General features: G+C 46.5%; 1 protein-coding gene across 2 annotated transcripts; it reads left to right on the plus strand.

Moving 5' to 3' along the window:
• Positions 1-25: 25 nt before the first annotated feature.
• Positions 26-17908, plus strand: ENOPH1 (enolase-phosphatase 1). 2 transcript variants are annotated; one of them, XM_083458969.1, is made up of 6 exons: positions 26-853; positions 10833-10934; positions 11523-11725; positions 13392-13524; positions 14780-14903; positions 15467-17908. In XM_083458969.1, exons 1-6 carry the CDS (start codon positions 536-538, stop codon positions 15604-15606), a joined length of 1020 nt encoding a protein of 339 aa, XP_083315095.1. In that variant the 5' UTR covers positions 26-535; the 3' UTR covers positions 15607-17908. The 2 variants fall into 2 exon arrangements, with proteins under 2 accessions (XP_083315095.1, XP_083315096.1); XM_083458970.1 differs by lacking the exon at positions 26-853 and adding an exon at positions 2124-2364.
• Positions 17909-18552: the final 644 nt, after the last annotated feature.

Consider the following 18552-nt stretch of genomic DNA (forward strand, 5'->3'; position numbering starts at 1 on the left):
CCGAGGCCTGACTTATTACCAATTGTTAATATCGATATGGTGATGGTGACGCGCCGCGCATTTCATTTCCCCCCCCCAAAAAAATTATTTTCACAAAATTATAAACAAACAAACATAAATCATAACCTTATTAAAATTACAATTATTAACATTGTTAAGTGACTTCATCGCTTCCCCTTGGTTGAATTCCTATGCAGATCCTTTTAACGGCTTTCCAAAAACGCGCCGCGCATTTCAGGCGCTCCCTCGGAAGGCGGTTTGCACCTTAACCAACCCCGCGCGCTTGCACGAGAGGAATCCCCCCCACTAGCCACGGCGGGGTCTTGCTCCGCGGCGATGTGCGCGCTCTTCCTTGCGAGCAAGCCCCGCGGAGCAGAGGAGCGCGCGCGCGCCCTGGACGGTGCGCGCAGCAGAGCGCACGGCGAATGCGCCCAGCCGCTTCCAGCCGCTGCCCCCTCCTCCCCCTGCGCGCCGCATTACGGCCACTCCGCCTCCCCGTCCATTCGCGGCAGCCAATCGGGCTCCCGCGATCCGGATGCAGCGGCGACTCCGCTTCCAGCCACGTGGTGCGCCCGATCCCCTCCTCTCTCTCTCTCGCCAGTTCCCCGCGGCTCCTCCCGACGTTTCCCCTCCGACGCCGCGTCCCAGTGAAGCCGCTTTCCGGGGAGGGTCCGCGCGCGCTTGTGCGCTTGGATCGGCTTCTTCCGCGCTGCCGTGCGCGCAGCCAGCAGCTTCCACCCCCTCGGCTCGGGGGGCCCCCGCGGTGGACATGGTGGGCTTCGCCGTCCCCGCAGAAGTCAGCGTGCTCCTCCTGGACATCGAAGGCACGACGACACCCATCGCGTTTGTCAAGGTGAAGATTTTGGGTGGGTGGAGGCAGAGGGAGCAGAAAGGCCCCGCCGTCGGATGCGCATCTGACACTGATTTTTTTTGGGGGGGGGGGAGGTTTGGATCGGGCCGTCGGAAGCCGCAGCCTGCGCTCCCCCCAACTCCCTTGGGCGCAGGTGAGGCCGCTTTCCCCTTCCGAGTAAACAAACGCCGGGGCACATTAGCCTCCCCACATTCGCTTTTCTTGGCACGGGTATGGCAGTTTCCCTCTGTAATCACATAACGTTTAGCATCTGCGTTTAGGGAAACCTGGAGGCATGGAGAAAGATACAAAGCAACCTTTTAAGAAAGTTGACAGTAGCAGAATGCTGCGTTTTGTTCTCTTGGTCTGTGAAAAGCTACCGATAGGGTCTATAGATTTGTTGACCTGGGGGGGGGCATCGCAAAAACACATGGTAGAAACAGGCACTCCCCACCCCCTCTGCTGCAATTGTGCTGTTTTTATCTGTAAGACAGTTTTTGGTCTAGAATGATGGGGAGCTTATCCAGTGCTATTTCGGGGAAAGATTTCACTACTTTGTGACTTAATCTTGAGAGAATGTGGAATTAAATGTAAGTACTTTTCCCACTGTGTACTTTAAAAAAAAAAAATCCTTTTCATGTGCGCATCTCTTGGTTATAATAAATACCATTCTCAGCTCCATTCCCAGTGATCTGTTAGGGTAATAACCACCCACAATTTAGTCGAGAGGATGTGTTTAAATTGTAAGCCAATATTTTTTTGCCATAAAAAATAGATTTTTTACGTTTGTGGGGAGAAAATGTCAAATCTTCACCAAGGCCAACAATCCAGACTGGTCCTACGTGGGCCAGAAAAAAGCCTCAGGGCAGGGTATCTGCCTTCTTGAATTTTGTACAACACCGCACATGCATATGGTGGCATACACATAAATAGTATTGTTGCATGTGCTTTTGTAGCGGGGACCTTATTTAATTGCATCAAGCACTACTGCCTGTTGTCAGATATGTAATATGCACACACATGTACACAGACACATCCAGAGAGTTATTAAACAGAAGGGGCAAAAGGCCATGAAACGTAAATACAGTATATGAGCTTCCTGCGTTGCTTTGAATTTCTGGCCTCTGCAGTTTGCATCATTTTTCTTTACCCATGTTTATAAATTTGCCAGCAGAGAATAACGCTTAACACACCTGCAGAGGGTTATAAATCCACAAAAGGTGAATCTACATCTGTTCAGTTTAAGATGACACAGGGTTCTCTTTCAGGGCGGTGTTCACTATACTACTGCCGTTAAATGTCACCGGGGAAATGTCAGTGGTAAAGCACCTGTTTTGCATGCATGCAGAAGGTCTCAAATGCAATCCCTGGCTTCACTGAGTAGGGCTGGGAATTTCCTATGCCTGAAACTCTGGAGAGCCAACTACCCACCAGTGTGGACATTACAGTGGTACCTTGGTTCTCAAACGCCTTGGTACTCAAACAGCTTGGAACCCAAGCACTGCAAACCCAAAGTAAGTGTTCTGGTTTGCGAACTTTTTTCAGATGCCAAACGTGCTCTGTTCTGAGTGTTACACTTCCCAATTTGAGTGCCATGCTTCCGTTTTGAGTGCCACACTTTCGTTTTGAGCGTTACGCTGAAGTCTGTCTGTTCTTGCTCTTTATTTTGCGTTTTTTGTTTTTGCGGCTCTTTTCGTTTTGTTTTTGTGACTGTGTGGAACCCAGTTCAGCTACTGATTGATTGATTGATTGTGTGACTGCAGCACATGGTTCATTGCTTTCATTTTATGGATCAATGGTCTCGTTAGAGAGTAAAATTCATGTTCAGTTGCTGTTTTAGGGGTTGTTTTTAAAAGTCTGGAAGGATTAATCCATTTTGCATTACTTTCTATGGGAAAGCGTGCCTTGGTTTTGGAATGCTTTGGTTTTGGAACGGACTTCTGGAATGCATTAAATTTGAGAACCAACGTACCACTGAACTGGACTATGTGGACCAAGATGGACGTTGTATAAGGCCTGTGTTTCCTAAGTGAAGACATTTGGGACTGGGCTTCTATGTTGTTAAAATTTTTAATAAATACCCAAAAGGACTAAAGGCCCTGTATACCCTTGCCTTTTCTTTTTCTTTTTCTTTTTGTAAGTAGAACAAACACTTCATAATCTTAAGAATTTAGGGCTTCTATTTCTTCTGCTCACACTCCTGCTATATAAACGTGAGTGAGCTGTGAGCTGTCACATCAAATACTTAGGAAATTAGGTCACAGTTACACAGTAGGCTTCTTACTGACACTGTATTTTGCCTTAACACATACACACACAGAGAGAAAGAGAGAACTATTATTGTTGTGCCAGAAATGTTCTTTCTGACATTCAGAAGTTCGCCTGATGCTTTCTGGTCCCTCCTATTGACTTCATTACCTGGAACGCCACCTCAAATGAATCCCCAGCTTTGCTAATATAATGACTGCTATGTTTCCCGTTACTTCTGTCCTCTAGCGCTGGGTTTCTCAAACTTGAGTCGCCAGCTGTTGTTGGACTACAACTCCCATCATCCCTAGCTGGCAGAGCCAGCGGTCAGGAATGATGGGAGTTGTAGTCCTACAGCTGGGGACCCAAGTTTGGAAAACCCGGCTCTAGCAAAACCTGGTCTGGGAGTATGTGAATAGGCGTTAAGAGGAGCTTTTTGAGGGGAAAAGAGGCCCATTGCCCTGAAAAGCTTATTAAAGAAAGAGTTTATCCTTTTGAACCAAATTGGCCTTTTTTATTCTCAAAGTAACCTTAGAATTTTGAGGGACTAGGAGTCTCTTTTGAGAATACTTTTTTTCTCTCCAAGTTGATTTTTGCAGCATGAGCAGCCAACCTTGAACTTGATTTCCTACCTGACTTGAAGGCTGCATCATTTGTCAATTAGCAGGTCCATTGCCCCTGGACATGAACTGCAAATGCCAGACTTTTTGTTCCCTGTTTAATTGGCTCTGCCCAGTCTAGCGGTTCCTTAAACTGGCACTTATCCTGATACTCAGTAATAGCAGCTATAACACCTCATCTCCAGCTATCCTATTGGAGCTTCCATCCCAACACTCCCAAGAAATATCCCGAAATTCAGGCATCTGTATTGACGCATTATTTAAACATGCATACAAGCATCCCAAAAGCAACAGTACGTAACTCAATACCCGGTTGATTAGGACCAGCATGTCTGCAATCCTGTACAATGTTTCCTGGGAACAAACCCCATTGAACTCGGTGGTTTTTGCTTCCGACTGCATAACGTCAACTTGTGAAACATACTGAGTTTCACAAAAAAAAGGTTCATCCAGCGGCAGCTTTAATTAGAAATGCAAAACAACCTTGCAAAGAAACGTTACCACTGCTTGTGTGAAGCCGTACCCCCATCAAATAAAAGGAAAGACGTATCTAGCCTCTGCTTATCCTTTTTAGAGGCTGCAGGGCAGAGTTGAAGAAGGAGCAAAAAGGGTTTTCTTGTGTGTGTGTGTTTCTTTGTGGCTGATTAGCTGTTTTCCCTGTGTAAAGGTCAGAGGGGGCAGGGTTTCTGTTGAGGCAGGGGATTAGCTGTGGGAGGAGCTTATCAGAGGCTGCAGGGCAGAGTTGAAGAAGGAGAAAAAAGGGTTTTCTTGTGTGTGTGTGTTTCTTTGTGGCTGATTAGCTGTTTTCCCTGCGTAAAGGTCAGAGGGGGCAGGGTTTCTGTTGAGGCAGGGGATTAGCTGTGGGAGGAGCTTATCAGAGGCTGCAGGGCAGAGTTGAAGAAGGAGCAAAAAGGGTTTTCTTGTGTGTGTGTGTTTCTTTGTGGCTGATTAGCTGTTTTCCCTGTGTAAAGGTCAGAGGGGGCAGGGTTTCTGTTGAGGCAGGGGATTAGCTGTGGGAGGAGCTTATCAGAGGCTGCAGGGCAGAGTTGAAGAAGGAGAAAAAAGGGTTTTCTTGTGTGTGTGTGTTTCTTTGTGGCTGATTAGCTGTTTTCCCTGTGTAAAGGTCAGAGGGGGCAGGGTTTCTGTTGAGGCAGGGGATTAGCTGTGGGAGGAGCTTATCAGAGGCTGCAGGGCAGCGGCGCGCGCCTAGCGGCGCGCGCAGTTATACCCATCTTTTAGATTTAGGGGAGCTAGTCTCAAACGTTTGTGGGGGAAACCTAGGTGTTTTTTGTGTGTGTGTGTGTGGAGGGGAAGTTATTTGTCCTGTCCTCAAGCTTTTTATGATGGAGGACCTCGGTAGCCACCCCGAACGACACGATCTCAAGATGGAAGGGGAGGGAACAGCTGCAGTCGCCTGCGATTCCTGCGCAATGTTTGCCATCTTGCCAAAGGTTGCAGGCAGCTTTACCTGCAGCAATTGCATGTTGATTGCCCTTTTAAAAGACAAAGTTCAGCAACTGGAGGAACGTGTAGCTACGCTCCAAAGAATTAGAGAGCTGGAGCTCTTCTTGGAAGCAACAGAGCACACCGTCTCCACCAGAGAGGAGACAGGGGACTCCCCTGAGAAGGAGGATAGTTCAGCAACACAGGAGCCAGATATATGGAGAAACGTGACTCAAAGAAGTAGGAGGCCCAGGGTTCACTCTGATTGTTTAGAAATACACAATCGCTTTGAGGTCCTCTCCCCTAGCATGGAAGACGAAGAGCAGACTCCATTTGAGGATCTCTCCCTCATTACAGTCGATCAGGTATATGAAGACGAGCAGCAAAGTCAGTCCTCAGGGAATGTGCAGGCGACCTTGGAACAGACAGCTCACAGAAGAACCCCGACCAAACCCAAGAGGAGGCGTGTAGTGGTGATAGGGGATTCCCTACTGAGGGGAACAGAAGCAGTGATCTGTGGGCCTGACAAGATGTCTCGGGAAGTGTGCTGTCTCCCCGGGGCTAAGATCCAAGATGTAACTGAACGACTGCAAAAAATCATAAAACCCACTGACGAATACCCCTTCCTCTTGGTTCATGTGGGAACCAATGACACTGCAAACAATAGCCTCCAGAAGATCAAAAGAGACTACGAGGCTCTCGGCAGGAAATTGAAGCAACTAAATGCACAAATTGTCATCTCGTCTGTCCTCCCAGTTGAACGACGTGGCCCAGGGAGAGAGGGGAAAATAGTGGAAGTGAACAGCTGGCTTCGCAAATGGTGTAAACAGGAACGGTTTGGATTCTTAGATCACGGACTGCAGTTTCTTGAAGATGGACTTCTGGCAAGTGATGGGCTGCACCTCACAACGGTTGGGAGAAATGTTTTTGCCAAAAATCTCAGAAACCTCATCAGGAGGGCTTTAAACTGACTAATGTGGGGGAGGGAGACAGTGCTCCTGAAGGTAGGAGTCTATCAATTAATGAAGATGATCATCCAAATGTCATAGACCAAATGGAGCAAACAGCACGCGGACCTAGTGGAGGGAGGAAAAAATCCTTAAATAAGAGACACGGGGGAATGATTAATGGACTTCAATGTCTGTACACTAATGCGCAAAGCATGGGAAATAAACAAGATGAGCTTGAGCTCTTGGTACAGCAAACTAAATATGACATAATAGGCATCACTGAAACCTGGTGGGATAAGTCCCACGATTGGAATGTAATAATGGGGGGATACAATCTATTTCAGAGAAACAGACCAGACAAGAAAGGAGGAGGAGTGGCGTTATATGTCAGGGATGTGTATACCTGTGAAGAGATCCAAGATTTAGAACCTCAAAGCCAAAGTGAGAGCATTTGGGTCAAAATTAAGGGAGAGAAGAATAACAGAGACCTCATTGTGGGAGTTTACTATAGATCCCCAAGCCAAACGGAGGACATAGATGCTGCCTTCCTGGAACAGATGGCCAAGCATGCAAAAGGAAGGGAGATAGTAGTAATGGGGGACTTCAATTACCCGGATATTTGTTGGACGTCAAACTCAGCCAAGAGCATAAGGTCAAACAGATTCCTCACTGGCCTTGCAGACAACTTCATTGTCCAGAAAGTGGGAGAAGCAACAAGAGGAACAGCCATTTTAGATCTGGTCCTAACCAATGTTGATGACCTGGTTAGTGGGGTAGATGTGGAAGGATCATTAGGCGCGAGTGATCATGCTCTTCTGAAGTTTACTATACAGCGGAAAGTAGCAGCCAAGCATACTAGGACTCAATTTCTTGACTTTAAGAAAGCCGACTTCATAAAACTTAGGGAAGTGCTGGGTGAGATCCCATGGACAGCAATACTAAAAGGAAAGGGAGTTCATGATGGCTGGGAGTTTGTTAAGAGGGAGATACTAAAAGCACAACGTCAGGCAATACCAATGAGACGGAAACATGGAAGGTGCCTAAAGAAACCAGGGTGGCTATCTAAAGAACTTTTAACTGAATTAAGATTAAAAAAGGATGTGTACAAAAAATGGAAAAGGGGGGAAACCACCAAAGAGGAATTCAAACAAATAGCCAGCACGTGTAGACACAAAGTCAGAAAAGCTAAAGCACAGAATGAACTCAGGCTTGCTAGAGAGGTTAAAAGCAACAAAAAAGGCTTTTATGGGTATGTTCGTAGCAAAAGGAAGAACAAAGAAACAGTGGGGTCACTCAGAGGAGAAGATGGTGAAATGCAAACAGGGGACACAGAAAGGGCTGAACTCCTCAATGCCTTCTTTGCCTCAGTCTTCTCCGATAAAGAAAACAATGCCCGACCTGAAGAATTTGGAGCAAATGATTCAGCAAAGGAAACACAGCCCAGAATAACTAAGGAGATAGTACAAGAATATTTGGCTAGATTAGATGTATTCAAGTCTCCAGGGCCAGATGAACTGCATCCAAGAGTATTAAAAGAACTGGCAGATGTGATCTCAGAACCACTGGCAGTCATCTTTGAGAATTCCTGGAGAACAGGCGAAGTCCCGGCAGACTGGAGGAGGGCAAATGTTGTCCCTATTTTCAAAAAGGGGAAAAGAGAGGACCCAAATAATTACCGCCCAGTCAGTCTGACATCAATAGCAGGGAAGATTCTGGAACAGATCATTAAGCAAACAGTCTGTGAGCACCTAGAAAGGAATGCTGTGATCACCAATAGTCAGCATGGATTTCTGAAAAATAAGTCATGTCAGACTAACCTGATCTCGTTTTTTGACAGAATTACAAGCCTGGTAGATGAAGGGAACGCAGTGGATGTAGCCTACCTTGATTTCAGCAAGGCATTTGACAAGGTGCCCCATGATATTCTTGTAAAGAAGCTGGTAAAATGCGGTCTTGACTATGCTACCACTCAGTGGATTTGTAACTGGCTGACTGACCGAACCCAAAGGGTGCTCATCAATGGTTCCTCTTCATCCTGGAGAAAAGTGACTAGTGGGGTGCCACAGGGTTCTGTCTTGGGCCCGGTCTTATTCAACATCTTTATCAACGACTTGGATGATGGACTCAAGGGCATCCTGATCAAATTTGCAGATGACACCAAACTGGGAGGGGTGGCTAACACCCCAGAGGACAGGATCACACTTCAAAATGACCTTGACAGATTAGAGAACTGGGCAAAAGCAAACAAGATGAATTTTAGCAGGGAGAAATGTAAAGTATTGCACTTGGGCAAAAAAAATGAGAGGCACAAATACAAGATGGGTGACACCTGGCTTGAGAGCAGTACATGTGAAAAGGATCTAGGAGTCTTGGTTGACCACAAACTTGACATGAGCCAACAGTGTGACGCGGCAGCTAAAAAAGCCAATGCAATTCTGGGCTGCATCAATAGGAGTATAGCATCTAGATCAAGGGAAGTAATAGTGCCACTGTATTCTGCTCTGGTCAGACCTCACCTGGAGTACTGTGTCCAGTTCTGGGCACCACAATTCAAGAAGGACACTGACAAACTGGAACGTGTCCAGAGGAGGGCAACCAAAATGGTCAAAGGCCTGGAAACGATGCCTTATGAGGAACGGCTAAGGGAGCTGGGCATGTTTAGCCTGGAGAAGAGGAGGTTAAGGGGTGATATGATAGCCATGTTCAAATATATAAAAGGATGTCACATAGAGGAGGGAGAAAGGTTGTTTTCTGCTGCTCCAGAGAAGCGGACACGGAGCAATGGATCCAAACTACAAGAAAGAAGATTCCACCTAAACATTAGGAAGAACTTCCTGACAGTAAGAGCTGTTCGACAGTGGAATTTGCTGCCAAGGAGTGTGGTGGAGTCTCCTACTTTGGAGGTCTTTAAGCAGAGGCTTGACAACCATATGTCAGGAGTGCTCTGATGGTGTTTCCTGCTTGGCAGGGGGTTGGACTCGATGGCCCTTGTGGTCTCTTCCAACTCTATGATTCTATGATTCTATGATTCTATGAATTCTCTGTGCTTATGCATCGTAAGCAAACTTGAAACCTCATTATTGCCAGAGGAAGGAGAGCCTGCCAGTTAGCCAGGTGATCTAGCAGATGTTGCCATCATTCCTATTCTGAAAAGCGTCTCAGAGCTACCCTGCATTTCACTCTTGACCAGGAGTAGAAGGACCAGTGGTGCTCCCCTGGCTTCCTGACAGCTGAGTCACTGCTGGTTACAGAGAAGGAGAGGGTTGGGGGGGTTGCCGTTAACATATGAGAGTGCTGGAGGTGAAATAGTTAAACAGGTTACCCAATCAGAACCCAGGGGGTGGAGTCAGAGGGACTATAAAACCAACTCTGGGAGGGGCAAAGGGAGGAGTTCGTTGGGAGTTGGGTGGTTGGTTGGAGTGGGAGTGAATTGGGATAGAGTCTGTGGGTAGGTTGAGTTAGGATAGTGAAATAAGTTGAGTCAGGAACAGTTAGGAGCTAGGTAGACAAGTAAATATCTGAGAGGTGGTTTAGTGAGTGAGAGCAGGTAGCGGAAGTTATAGGGCTGGATAGGCATCCCATGATTGTAATTGACCGATACTGTTTATGAAACCACACGCTTGTTAAACTGCAATAAATAAACAGAAGTTTATATTCCAGTTTAACCCTGACTGGACTCAATATTGTCCCTGGTAGGGCCTGGGTGGTGGCAGCAAGAAAGAAAGTGGTGGCACAGGGATCAATAGACGGTGAAATATTCGGGGATCCTTTGTGATCGCCACAGGGGTCAGCATAGTGCAAATGCACTGCCAGTACCAACCAGTGCTCCTGCCATTGCATTTTCACCGCGCCTGTTTTCCCACCACTTTGCCCGTCTCCTTCCCAGGAAGCAGCAGGGCCTCTGCTGCCAGGAGGTCAAGTGAGGGCTGTTCCAGCACCCCCATCCGCTACTGCTCTTGGCTAATTCTCTATCGAACGATGCATTTAAACCAAAAGGCAACTTGAACAGTTGCAGGCTGAAGGCTTTGCACTCACGTGCCCTTCTGTAATACCAGGAATTGGAACTAACAGGGCGAGGAAGAGCACAGGAAGCAAATGTGCTTTGTCGTTTTCAAATGTTAAGAATATCAGTTGAATTGCAGCGGGGCATCGCCTGCTCATAACTTTCTACGGTGGTACCTCGGTTTAAGAACAGCCCGGTTTAAGAACTATTCGGTATACAAACTCTGCAAAACCAGAAATAGTGTTCCAGTTAGCGAACTTTACCTCGGACTACGAACGGAAGCCAAACAGTGGAAGGGCACCCGCGGCAGGAGGCCTCATTAGGGAAAGCGCGCCTCAGTTTAAGAATGGCTTTGGTTTAAGAACGGACTTCCGAAACGGATTAAGTTCGTAACCCAATGTACCACTGTATTGCAAGAATGACATTCAGGCCTAATCCCCATTTCCCCTTAGAATAGTGTTCTCCCACCCTTGGGGTCTCCAGCTGTCGTTGGACTACAACTCCCATCATCCATCGCCACAAGAGCTGGAGTCCAGCCACAGATGGAGGGCACTATGTTGACTACTGCTGCTCCACATGTCGATGCCCTATGTGAGCTAACAACACATGAGTAGGGCTGAGGTCACTCTAAAAATGGAAAATTTTTCACAGGCAAGGGATGCGAGTACAGGGATGGAAACATTTCTGCCTCGTGTTCATTTCGCTTTTTGTCTCGCCAGGATACTCTGTTTTCCTACATCAAAGACAACATCCGAGAGTACCTTCGTGCGCACTGGGAGGAAGAGGAGTGCCAAGAAGACGTCGGCCTTCTGAGAAAACAGGTAAAGTGTTTGCCATCCCTTCCTTTTCTTCTTCTTCTAATAACAATGATTTTATTATTTATATGCCGCCCATCTGACTTGGTTTCCCCAGACATGCTGGGCGGCTCCCAACAAAATATTAGAAATGCAATAAAACATCAACCATTAAAACAAGACTGCCTTCAGATATCTTCTAAAAGTTATGCCGTCCTTTATCTCCTTGACATCTGATGGGAAAGCATTCCACAGGGCGGGCGCCACCACCGAGAAGGCCCTCTGCTTGGTTCCCTGTAGCTTCAGGTCTTGCAATGAGGAAACCGCCAGAAGGCCTTTGGAGGTGGACCTCAGTGTCTGGGTTGAGCGATGGGGGTGGAGATGCTCCTTCAGGTATACAAGTATTCTAGTCTTCTCTTGCTGCAGTCAGGACACCAGGTCTAGGACAAAGTCACAAGATGTTAATCACGGCACATCGGTAGCAGGAAAGGACCTCTGGCTGATCTTCAGCAAACAGGATGCTGGAGTAGATGGACTCTGAATCTGACCCAGCTGGGCTCTTTGAAGTAGGAGTCCCCATCACTGCTGATAACATTTTCTCACTGTTTCCCAAAGGCTGAAGAAGATGCCCACATGGATGGAGTGGTGCCCATCCCGCTGGAGACCAGGGATGGAGAGGAGGAGGTGGAGCGCATCATCCAGGCCGTCATAGACAACGTCCACTGGCAGATGTCTTTAGACAGGAAGACAACCGCCCTAAAGCAGCTCCAAGGCCACATATGGAGAGCAGCATATGAAAACGGCCGACTGAAGGGAGAGTGAGTGTCTAGCGTTTATGACACAAGCGGCCAGTGTGCGTTATTGCCCCATTGCTCCTGCCCTCCAAACAACCATAAACACACATTTAGAGGGGATCTGCACATGAAAGCAGAAAACATGGGGCTTTGACCCTAGCACTGGGCAGACTTCAGGCTTGCAGATTCAACTTCCTGTTTGTCTGGGGTTGTTGTTTTTTTGCTGAGGCCAGGTGCAAAACACAGACCCTTAGAATGACTTAATTCTGAGTTTAGGGGTATCAGAACTGAGTGGAATATCTTTTTAAAAAAATTCATTTTTATTAAGTTTTCCACTTTAACAATCCAATCAAATCACATTAAATATTCCAAATTGTACAAATGCATATCAAATAATCCAAATATTCTGCCAGATTATAATTTTTTAATAGGACTTCCCATGCTTCAAGTTTGGAGGGTTCTGATCATCTTATACTGCTTTTCTTTCTTATACTGCTTTTACAGCGAGACTCCTTATGGGGTCTTCGCTGCGAGATCACATTCATCCGGTACTATACCAGCTGCACTGGCTCCTGGTGGAGTACAGGATCAGGTTTAAGGTGCTGGTTTTAACCTTTTAAAGCCCTATACGGCCTAGGACCCTCGTACCTACGGGACCGCCTCTCCTGGTATGTCCCACAGAGGAACCTACGGTCTGCAAATAAAAACACCCTGAAGGTCCCAGGCCTCAGAGAGGTTAGGCTGGCCTCAACTAGAGCCAGGGCTTTCTCGGCCGTGGCCCCGATCTGGTGGAATGCTCTGTCACAAGAGACCTGGGCCTTGCGGGAACTGACATCTTTCCGCAGGGCCTGCAAGACAGAGCTGTTCCACCAGGCCTTTGGTCAGGACGCAGCTTGACTCCCTATTCTGGCAATCTGCACAGAATTTTGCTTAACGGTTGCCATCAATTTGATTTTAATTAATTTTATAATGGAATGTTTTTAGAATGTGGGATTATTTGATTGTTGTTAGCCGCCCTGAGCCCAGCTTCGGCTGGGGAGGGCGGGATATAAATAATAATAATAATTATTATTATTTTCATAGTCATTTCTGATGGTTCCTCTAATTCTTCCTGTTGCTAACCTTCCTTCTTTCACAGCCTCTGAGTTATTCCCACAAGCGAGTTAAAACAAGCAATGATGTGTTTCTGAGTGGAATATCTTGAGTATCAAGACTGAATGGACACACATCCATTCCCCCACCCCTGATTTCTTCATTTCAGCAGCATACTTTAGGATGGGATTCTTCTTCTTGTTGTTGTTATCATCCAGTGTTGGGATGGGTGTCTGTATACATCTCTTCATAATTTAGAGACACACATAGAAACCTAGAACCATAGAATTGTTGAGTTAGAAAGAACCTTGAGGATTATCTGGTCCAATCCAGAAATCTCAGCTAAAGCATCCCTGACAGGTAGCCCTCCAACCTCTGCTTAAAAACCTGCATGGAAGTAGAGTCCACCACCTCCCGAGGGACACCGTTTATTATCGGAACGTTTTTGTTCCTGTAATTCTAAGGTGCATCAGGTCTTCTTGCGCATTTGTGGAATGTGTCTGTCCAGCAAATTCTGCACACAAATAAGGCAAGAACTTCTGTTGTCTTTTCAAGATATTTTGCTGCCTCATGCATTGCTATTCCCTGTCCATTACAGGTTCTTTGATGATGTGGTTCCAGCAGTCAGGAAATGGAGAGAAGCAGGGATGAAAGTTTACATCTATTCCTCTGGGAGTGTTGAGGCGCAAAAGCTCTTTTTTGGGAACTCTACGGAAGGCGATATTTGCGAGGTAGGCACTCCGCTGAAAGGTTTGTCTCCTTTCTTTGTCTTTCCAGCTTCTTCCGCCCTAAAACGGTCTCACTTCCAACTTCTCTCAGGTGCAGAGTGTCTGTTTGCGTTCACAAGATGGAGGATAAAGCCATCAAGTAACCTTGATGGTTATGTTCTGGAGACAGCTCGCCTTACCGGGGTTGAACTAAATGGTCCCTTCCAGTGCTGTGATTCTATGTCCTTGAGACAATAAAATGGGCAAAAGCAGAGAAGACATGCAGTGAAGGAATTAAGCGGCAGACTGGAATGTTTCACTTCACACTGCAGCTCAAGGAATTCCCATCTCCTCCTTCTTCCATGCTCCTTTATTTAGTGAAAAAAATGAAATTTACTTGCAAGTGGAATACAAGCACAGTGGGGAGCAGGCTGAACTAGAACGCTTCGCTCTGCTGTGCATTTTAATTTTATTGCATTGAGAGTTTTGGAAACATCTGGGTGTCCTGTGATTTTACTGAAGAACACAAGGTTGATTGGCATTAAAAATCAGGGTGTTAGTAGAATTTGTACTGTTAAAACGGAAAGGGGTCAAACCATTGCAAGAGGTGTTGAAATTTTGGGAGGTTGGGTAGTTACAATGGAATGGTCTCGGTGGTGGGGTGCACATTTTTACTCATTTATTTATGATTATTACTTTGTCAAAATAAAAATAATAAAGAATGTGTAAAATGTAAATAAATGTATTTTTTTTAAAAAAAAAATCAGCACAGTGCAGAAATAAAAAGGCAAAATACTATTTATTAAAAATCCTGAAATCTAAATCAGAGCTTTTTTTTTTTTAAGGGCACATATCCTCTCACAGCATGAAGTGGTACAGGCTGTTTTTACCCCCACATTCTGCTCCACGTGTAAACAGGGCCTAGAGGGGTCTTCACAATCTAACCAGGACTCTAACTTCTGTTAAATTTTGCAAAATGGGGGAAGAAACCGCTTTTTCTGCAATCGAGCAGTGTAGAATTTTTATGAAATAAGTAGTAGACGCGTTAGAAACTATTCTATATCATCACAACATCAGTTAATGCAAATGTCAGTCCGTACAATGTAAAACAGTATGAATAAGCTGGCCTAATTTAACATCTTAAACTAAGCAACATTGCGTTAAAGAACAGACCGAGCCAACAAGCGAGAAAAACGATACTAACACAAAAATGAAAGAAGAGCATGAGAAATGTGAAGCCTCTCCTTTAAAAACAAAATGTCCTTCCTAAATCTTCCAGCTCTTTGATGGCCACTTTGACACCAAAATAGGCCCGAAAGTGGACAGCGTGAGTTACCAGAGGATCGCCGCAAGCATTGGGTGTTCCACAAGCAACATACTGTTCTTGACGGATGTCACTCGGGGTAAGAAAGCAAGTTTGGTTGTTGTGATCCTTATCTTCTCGTAAGCCTGCCCAGAAGCTGTTCACTGTGAACTGCATCCATTTCAAGCACGATTATACAGTGGTACCTCGGGTTACATACGCTTCAGGTTACAGACTCCGCTAACCCAGATATATTACCTCAGGTTAAGAACTTTGCTTCAGGATAAGAACAGAAATCGTGCTCCGGCAGTGCAGTGGCAGCAGGAGGCCCCATTAGCTAAAGTGGTGCTTCAGGTTAAGAACAGTTTCAGGTTAAGAATGGACCTCCGGAACGAATTAAGTACTTAACCCGAGGTACCACTGTACTGATTTTAACAGTCACGACTACCCCCAGAGAATCTTGGGAACTGCAGTTTATTAAGGGGCGCTGTGAGTTGCGAGGAAAGTCCCTGTTCCTCTTACGGAGCTGTGCTTGTCACAGCTACAGTTCCCAGAGTGGTTTATCCATCTTTCCTTCTTCCAGCATATGAGCAGTAATAAGATGGTGGTGTGTATCTGGATTCACCCTCTTCTGATGGATTATTCTTGCTCTTTTCCCCTCAGAGGCAGATGCCGCAGAAGAAGTCGACATGCATGTGGCGATAGTAGTCCGGCCGGGCAACGCAGGCCTGACAGACGACGAGAAATCTTATTATAGACTCATAACCTCTTTCAACGAACTCTTCTTGCCGTCCTCCACTTAAAGAAGCAAATTTCTGTGTTTCTGTTAAGAAAGAAAGGATGATACGGGAGCGACACCTGACCAAAATCCTCCTTGTACTATAATACGGTAGTTTATTGCTGGTGACATGAATTTTGGAATTGAGAGCATTGGGATCCTTGGCCTTCCAGCGACAGGAATTTGAACCCGGTGAGGTTGAGACATCTGCTGGTGTTGCAGGCACACATCGGACCCAGTGGCTGCAAAGCCCTGGTTGTCAGCACATCCTAGCTTTGGAATTGCACGTGGAAGTCACGCAAGCCACCAGGAGGATGTTGTCCATGGGAGGCCTTCTCGAGACGAAGGAGGCTGCCTAAGTTTACCCGCAGCCGCCGTTCATCTCCAGAGGCTCCTGTGTAGGAGATCCTTGCCATGGGTTGTGCCCAGCATGTTTACCTCAGACACACATTCCCTTAGCTTCATCCTGTCCTGCAAATAATAAACAAGTCTTTTAAGGTTTTTATGTTCTGCTGTTTTTGGTTTACAAGCAGGCGTGGGGGACATCAGGATCAGGACCAAATGCAGTCCTCTATCCCGCCCATGGGATTCTCCTCAGGCCACACCCCTTCCTCTGGCCACACCCCTTCCAGGTTCTGCTCCTCTGGTGCGTTTATCTAGCCGGAACGTGCCCCAATCTTGCTTGTCTTAGTGAAGGATGGAGAGATTCGGGGAGCAGAGACACAAAAGCCCCGAGTTTTGCATGCTGGAATGCAGCCTGCTATGCAAAGATCGCATTATCTGCTCTGCTTAAGAGTTAACTAATCCGCTGAGGAAATAAGGATGCAGCGTGAACTGACTTGCAGACCAAAAGCTGTAAACACTTTTGAAGGCCTTCCCAGGCGAAGCTTTCTGTGCCAAGGTGGTGCGATATTTTGCCCACCCCTGTCCCAGCGTGTTTTGGGAAATCTGTACAACGTTAGCATCGCTAATGTATAGATTGGCGGGGGAGGGAAGGATTGTATTTTCCCTTTACTGTGGGCAAACACAATCTCTCCCCTTCATCTACTGATAGGTTGAGTGTTTTGTGCATTGCAGCTGCAATCAATTGGACAGTACCTGTGACGTCGATGCCACAAATCACACCAGTCATTTCTCCCTTTACTTGTACCATTTTGTGGCTGTTGAATTCCCAAAATGTCATCTTTTTTCCCCCCAGACGTTTTCACCCCACTGACCCCTTTCAAAGTCTGCATGGTTTTTTTTGGTCTCCCAAGACAAGTGTGTATCACCTCAAATTCAGTGTGCAGCTGTGCCTTGCCATACAGCTGTTTCCAGGCTGCTCCTTCCCCTTTCCGTTCTGCGTGGAAGAGATACAACTTCGTCCACACCGGACAGGGCGAATGCTGAGAGAAAGCAGTGTCATTTTCCACACAAACAACTACTTCCTTGCTTGTAAGTAAATACTATTGCAAGGCACTGTAACCAGGGCATTGTCTTCAAGGCATATTTTGCAGCAGTCTTGGCCAGTACTGAGCAGCTCTGTGACTGGCCAGGACCTGGATGGCTGATGGCCTGGAACACTTATGTCTTAAGATAGGCAGAATGCAGAATATAACAGACCACATCCTCATTGTAAATTTCAAACACTGTGATACAACTTGGTAGTGGCTCCTCATCACCACCCAAAACCATCAGAAGTGTGGTTTGTTAATGGTGCTGAGAGTTTTCAGGAGAACCCATATCACTTCACAGAGCAACAATTCCCAGAATTTCTTGGAAAGGGGGATTGATAAACAATTCTGGGAACTGTAGCACCGTATGATTGTTAAAGGGGTATGATACTGCTTTAATAGTATTGTGCAGATGTGGCCATAAGTATAGCAAGTTATATTCACATTATGTTGTAGGACCAAGGGGTGGGCAGGCTTTGTCCTAGGGAAAAGTAGTCCTGCCCTATGCAGAAGCCCAGAACAAGGCTTTGGCCTCTTCTGCGGCCTCTTCAGGAATAAAGGGCTGTTAGAAACAGTGCACATGAATATGTGATCCACCCTGCTGCGTAAGGATCCCAGTTCTCACTACAACCTTTGCATGCTGGGAAACAAAATATTTCCAATGAAATCCATTTGAGCAATAAAGCTTCTTCCTTGAGTAGCGATAGGAAGCGTCCCTTTTGCTGCAGATCTATTCAATGTCCGTGTGATTGTCACCTTGTAATGCATGTGTTGTCTTTAAACTAATCTGTGGCCGAAATGGAAGACCAGCAGCCATGGCCCCTCTGTCTGAACTGGCTTCACTTCCGCCCACGCACTTGTGGTAAATAAAGGTTTGTCTTTCGTGTTTGACAAGCACCTGTATCATGTTGGTAGCTGCTTACCTGTTGCAAATTTGACCTCTGGTAATCTTTCAAAGCACACAAATGAAGGGGGTCACTCTCTAAACGAGGGATCAGGGAACCTGGTTCTCTCCAGGTATTGTTTGACTTCAGCTCTCATCAGCTCCAAGGAGCATGGCCACTAATCAGGGATGATGGGAGTTGTAGTCAGGTTCTTAAGGTAAAGGTAAATGTACCCCTGGCCATTAGGTCCAGTTGCAGACGACTCTAGGGTTGTGGCGCTCATCTCACTCTATAGGCCGAGGGAGCCGGGGTTTGTCCGCAGACAGCTTCCGGGTCATGTGGCTAGCATGACTAAGCCGCTTCTGGCAAACCAGAGCAGCGCACGGAAACGTCGTTTACCTTCCCGCCGGAGTGGTACCTGTTTATCTACTTTCACTTTGACGTGCTTTCGAACTGCTAGGTGGGTAGGAGCAGGGACCAAGCAACGGGAGCTCACGCCATCACGGGGATTCGAACCGCTGACCTTCTGATCGGCAAGCCCTAGGCTCTGTGGTTTAGACCACAGCGCCACCTGCATCCCACACAGTCTTAATTTGCCCCAAATAGGCAAGAGGATGAACAGAACCTGAGAGGCTATTAATTTGTTTGGAAGGA

This window comes from Podarcis liolepis (assembly GCF_965112155.1).
Source record: "Podarcis liolepis genome assembly, chromosome: 9".
In the NCBI taxonomy this organism is placed as follows: domain Eukaryota; kingdom Metazoa; phylum Chordata; class Lepidosauria; order Squamata; family Lacertidae; genus Podarcis; species Podarcis liolepis.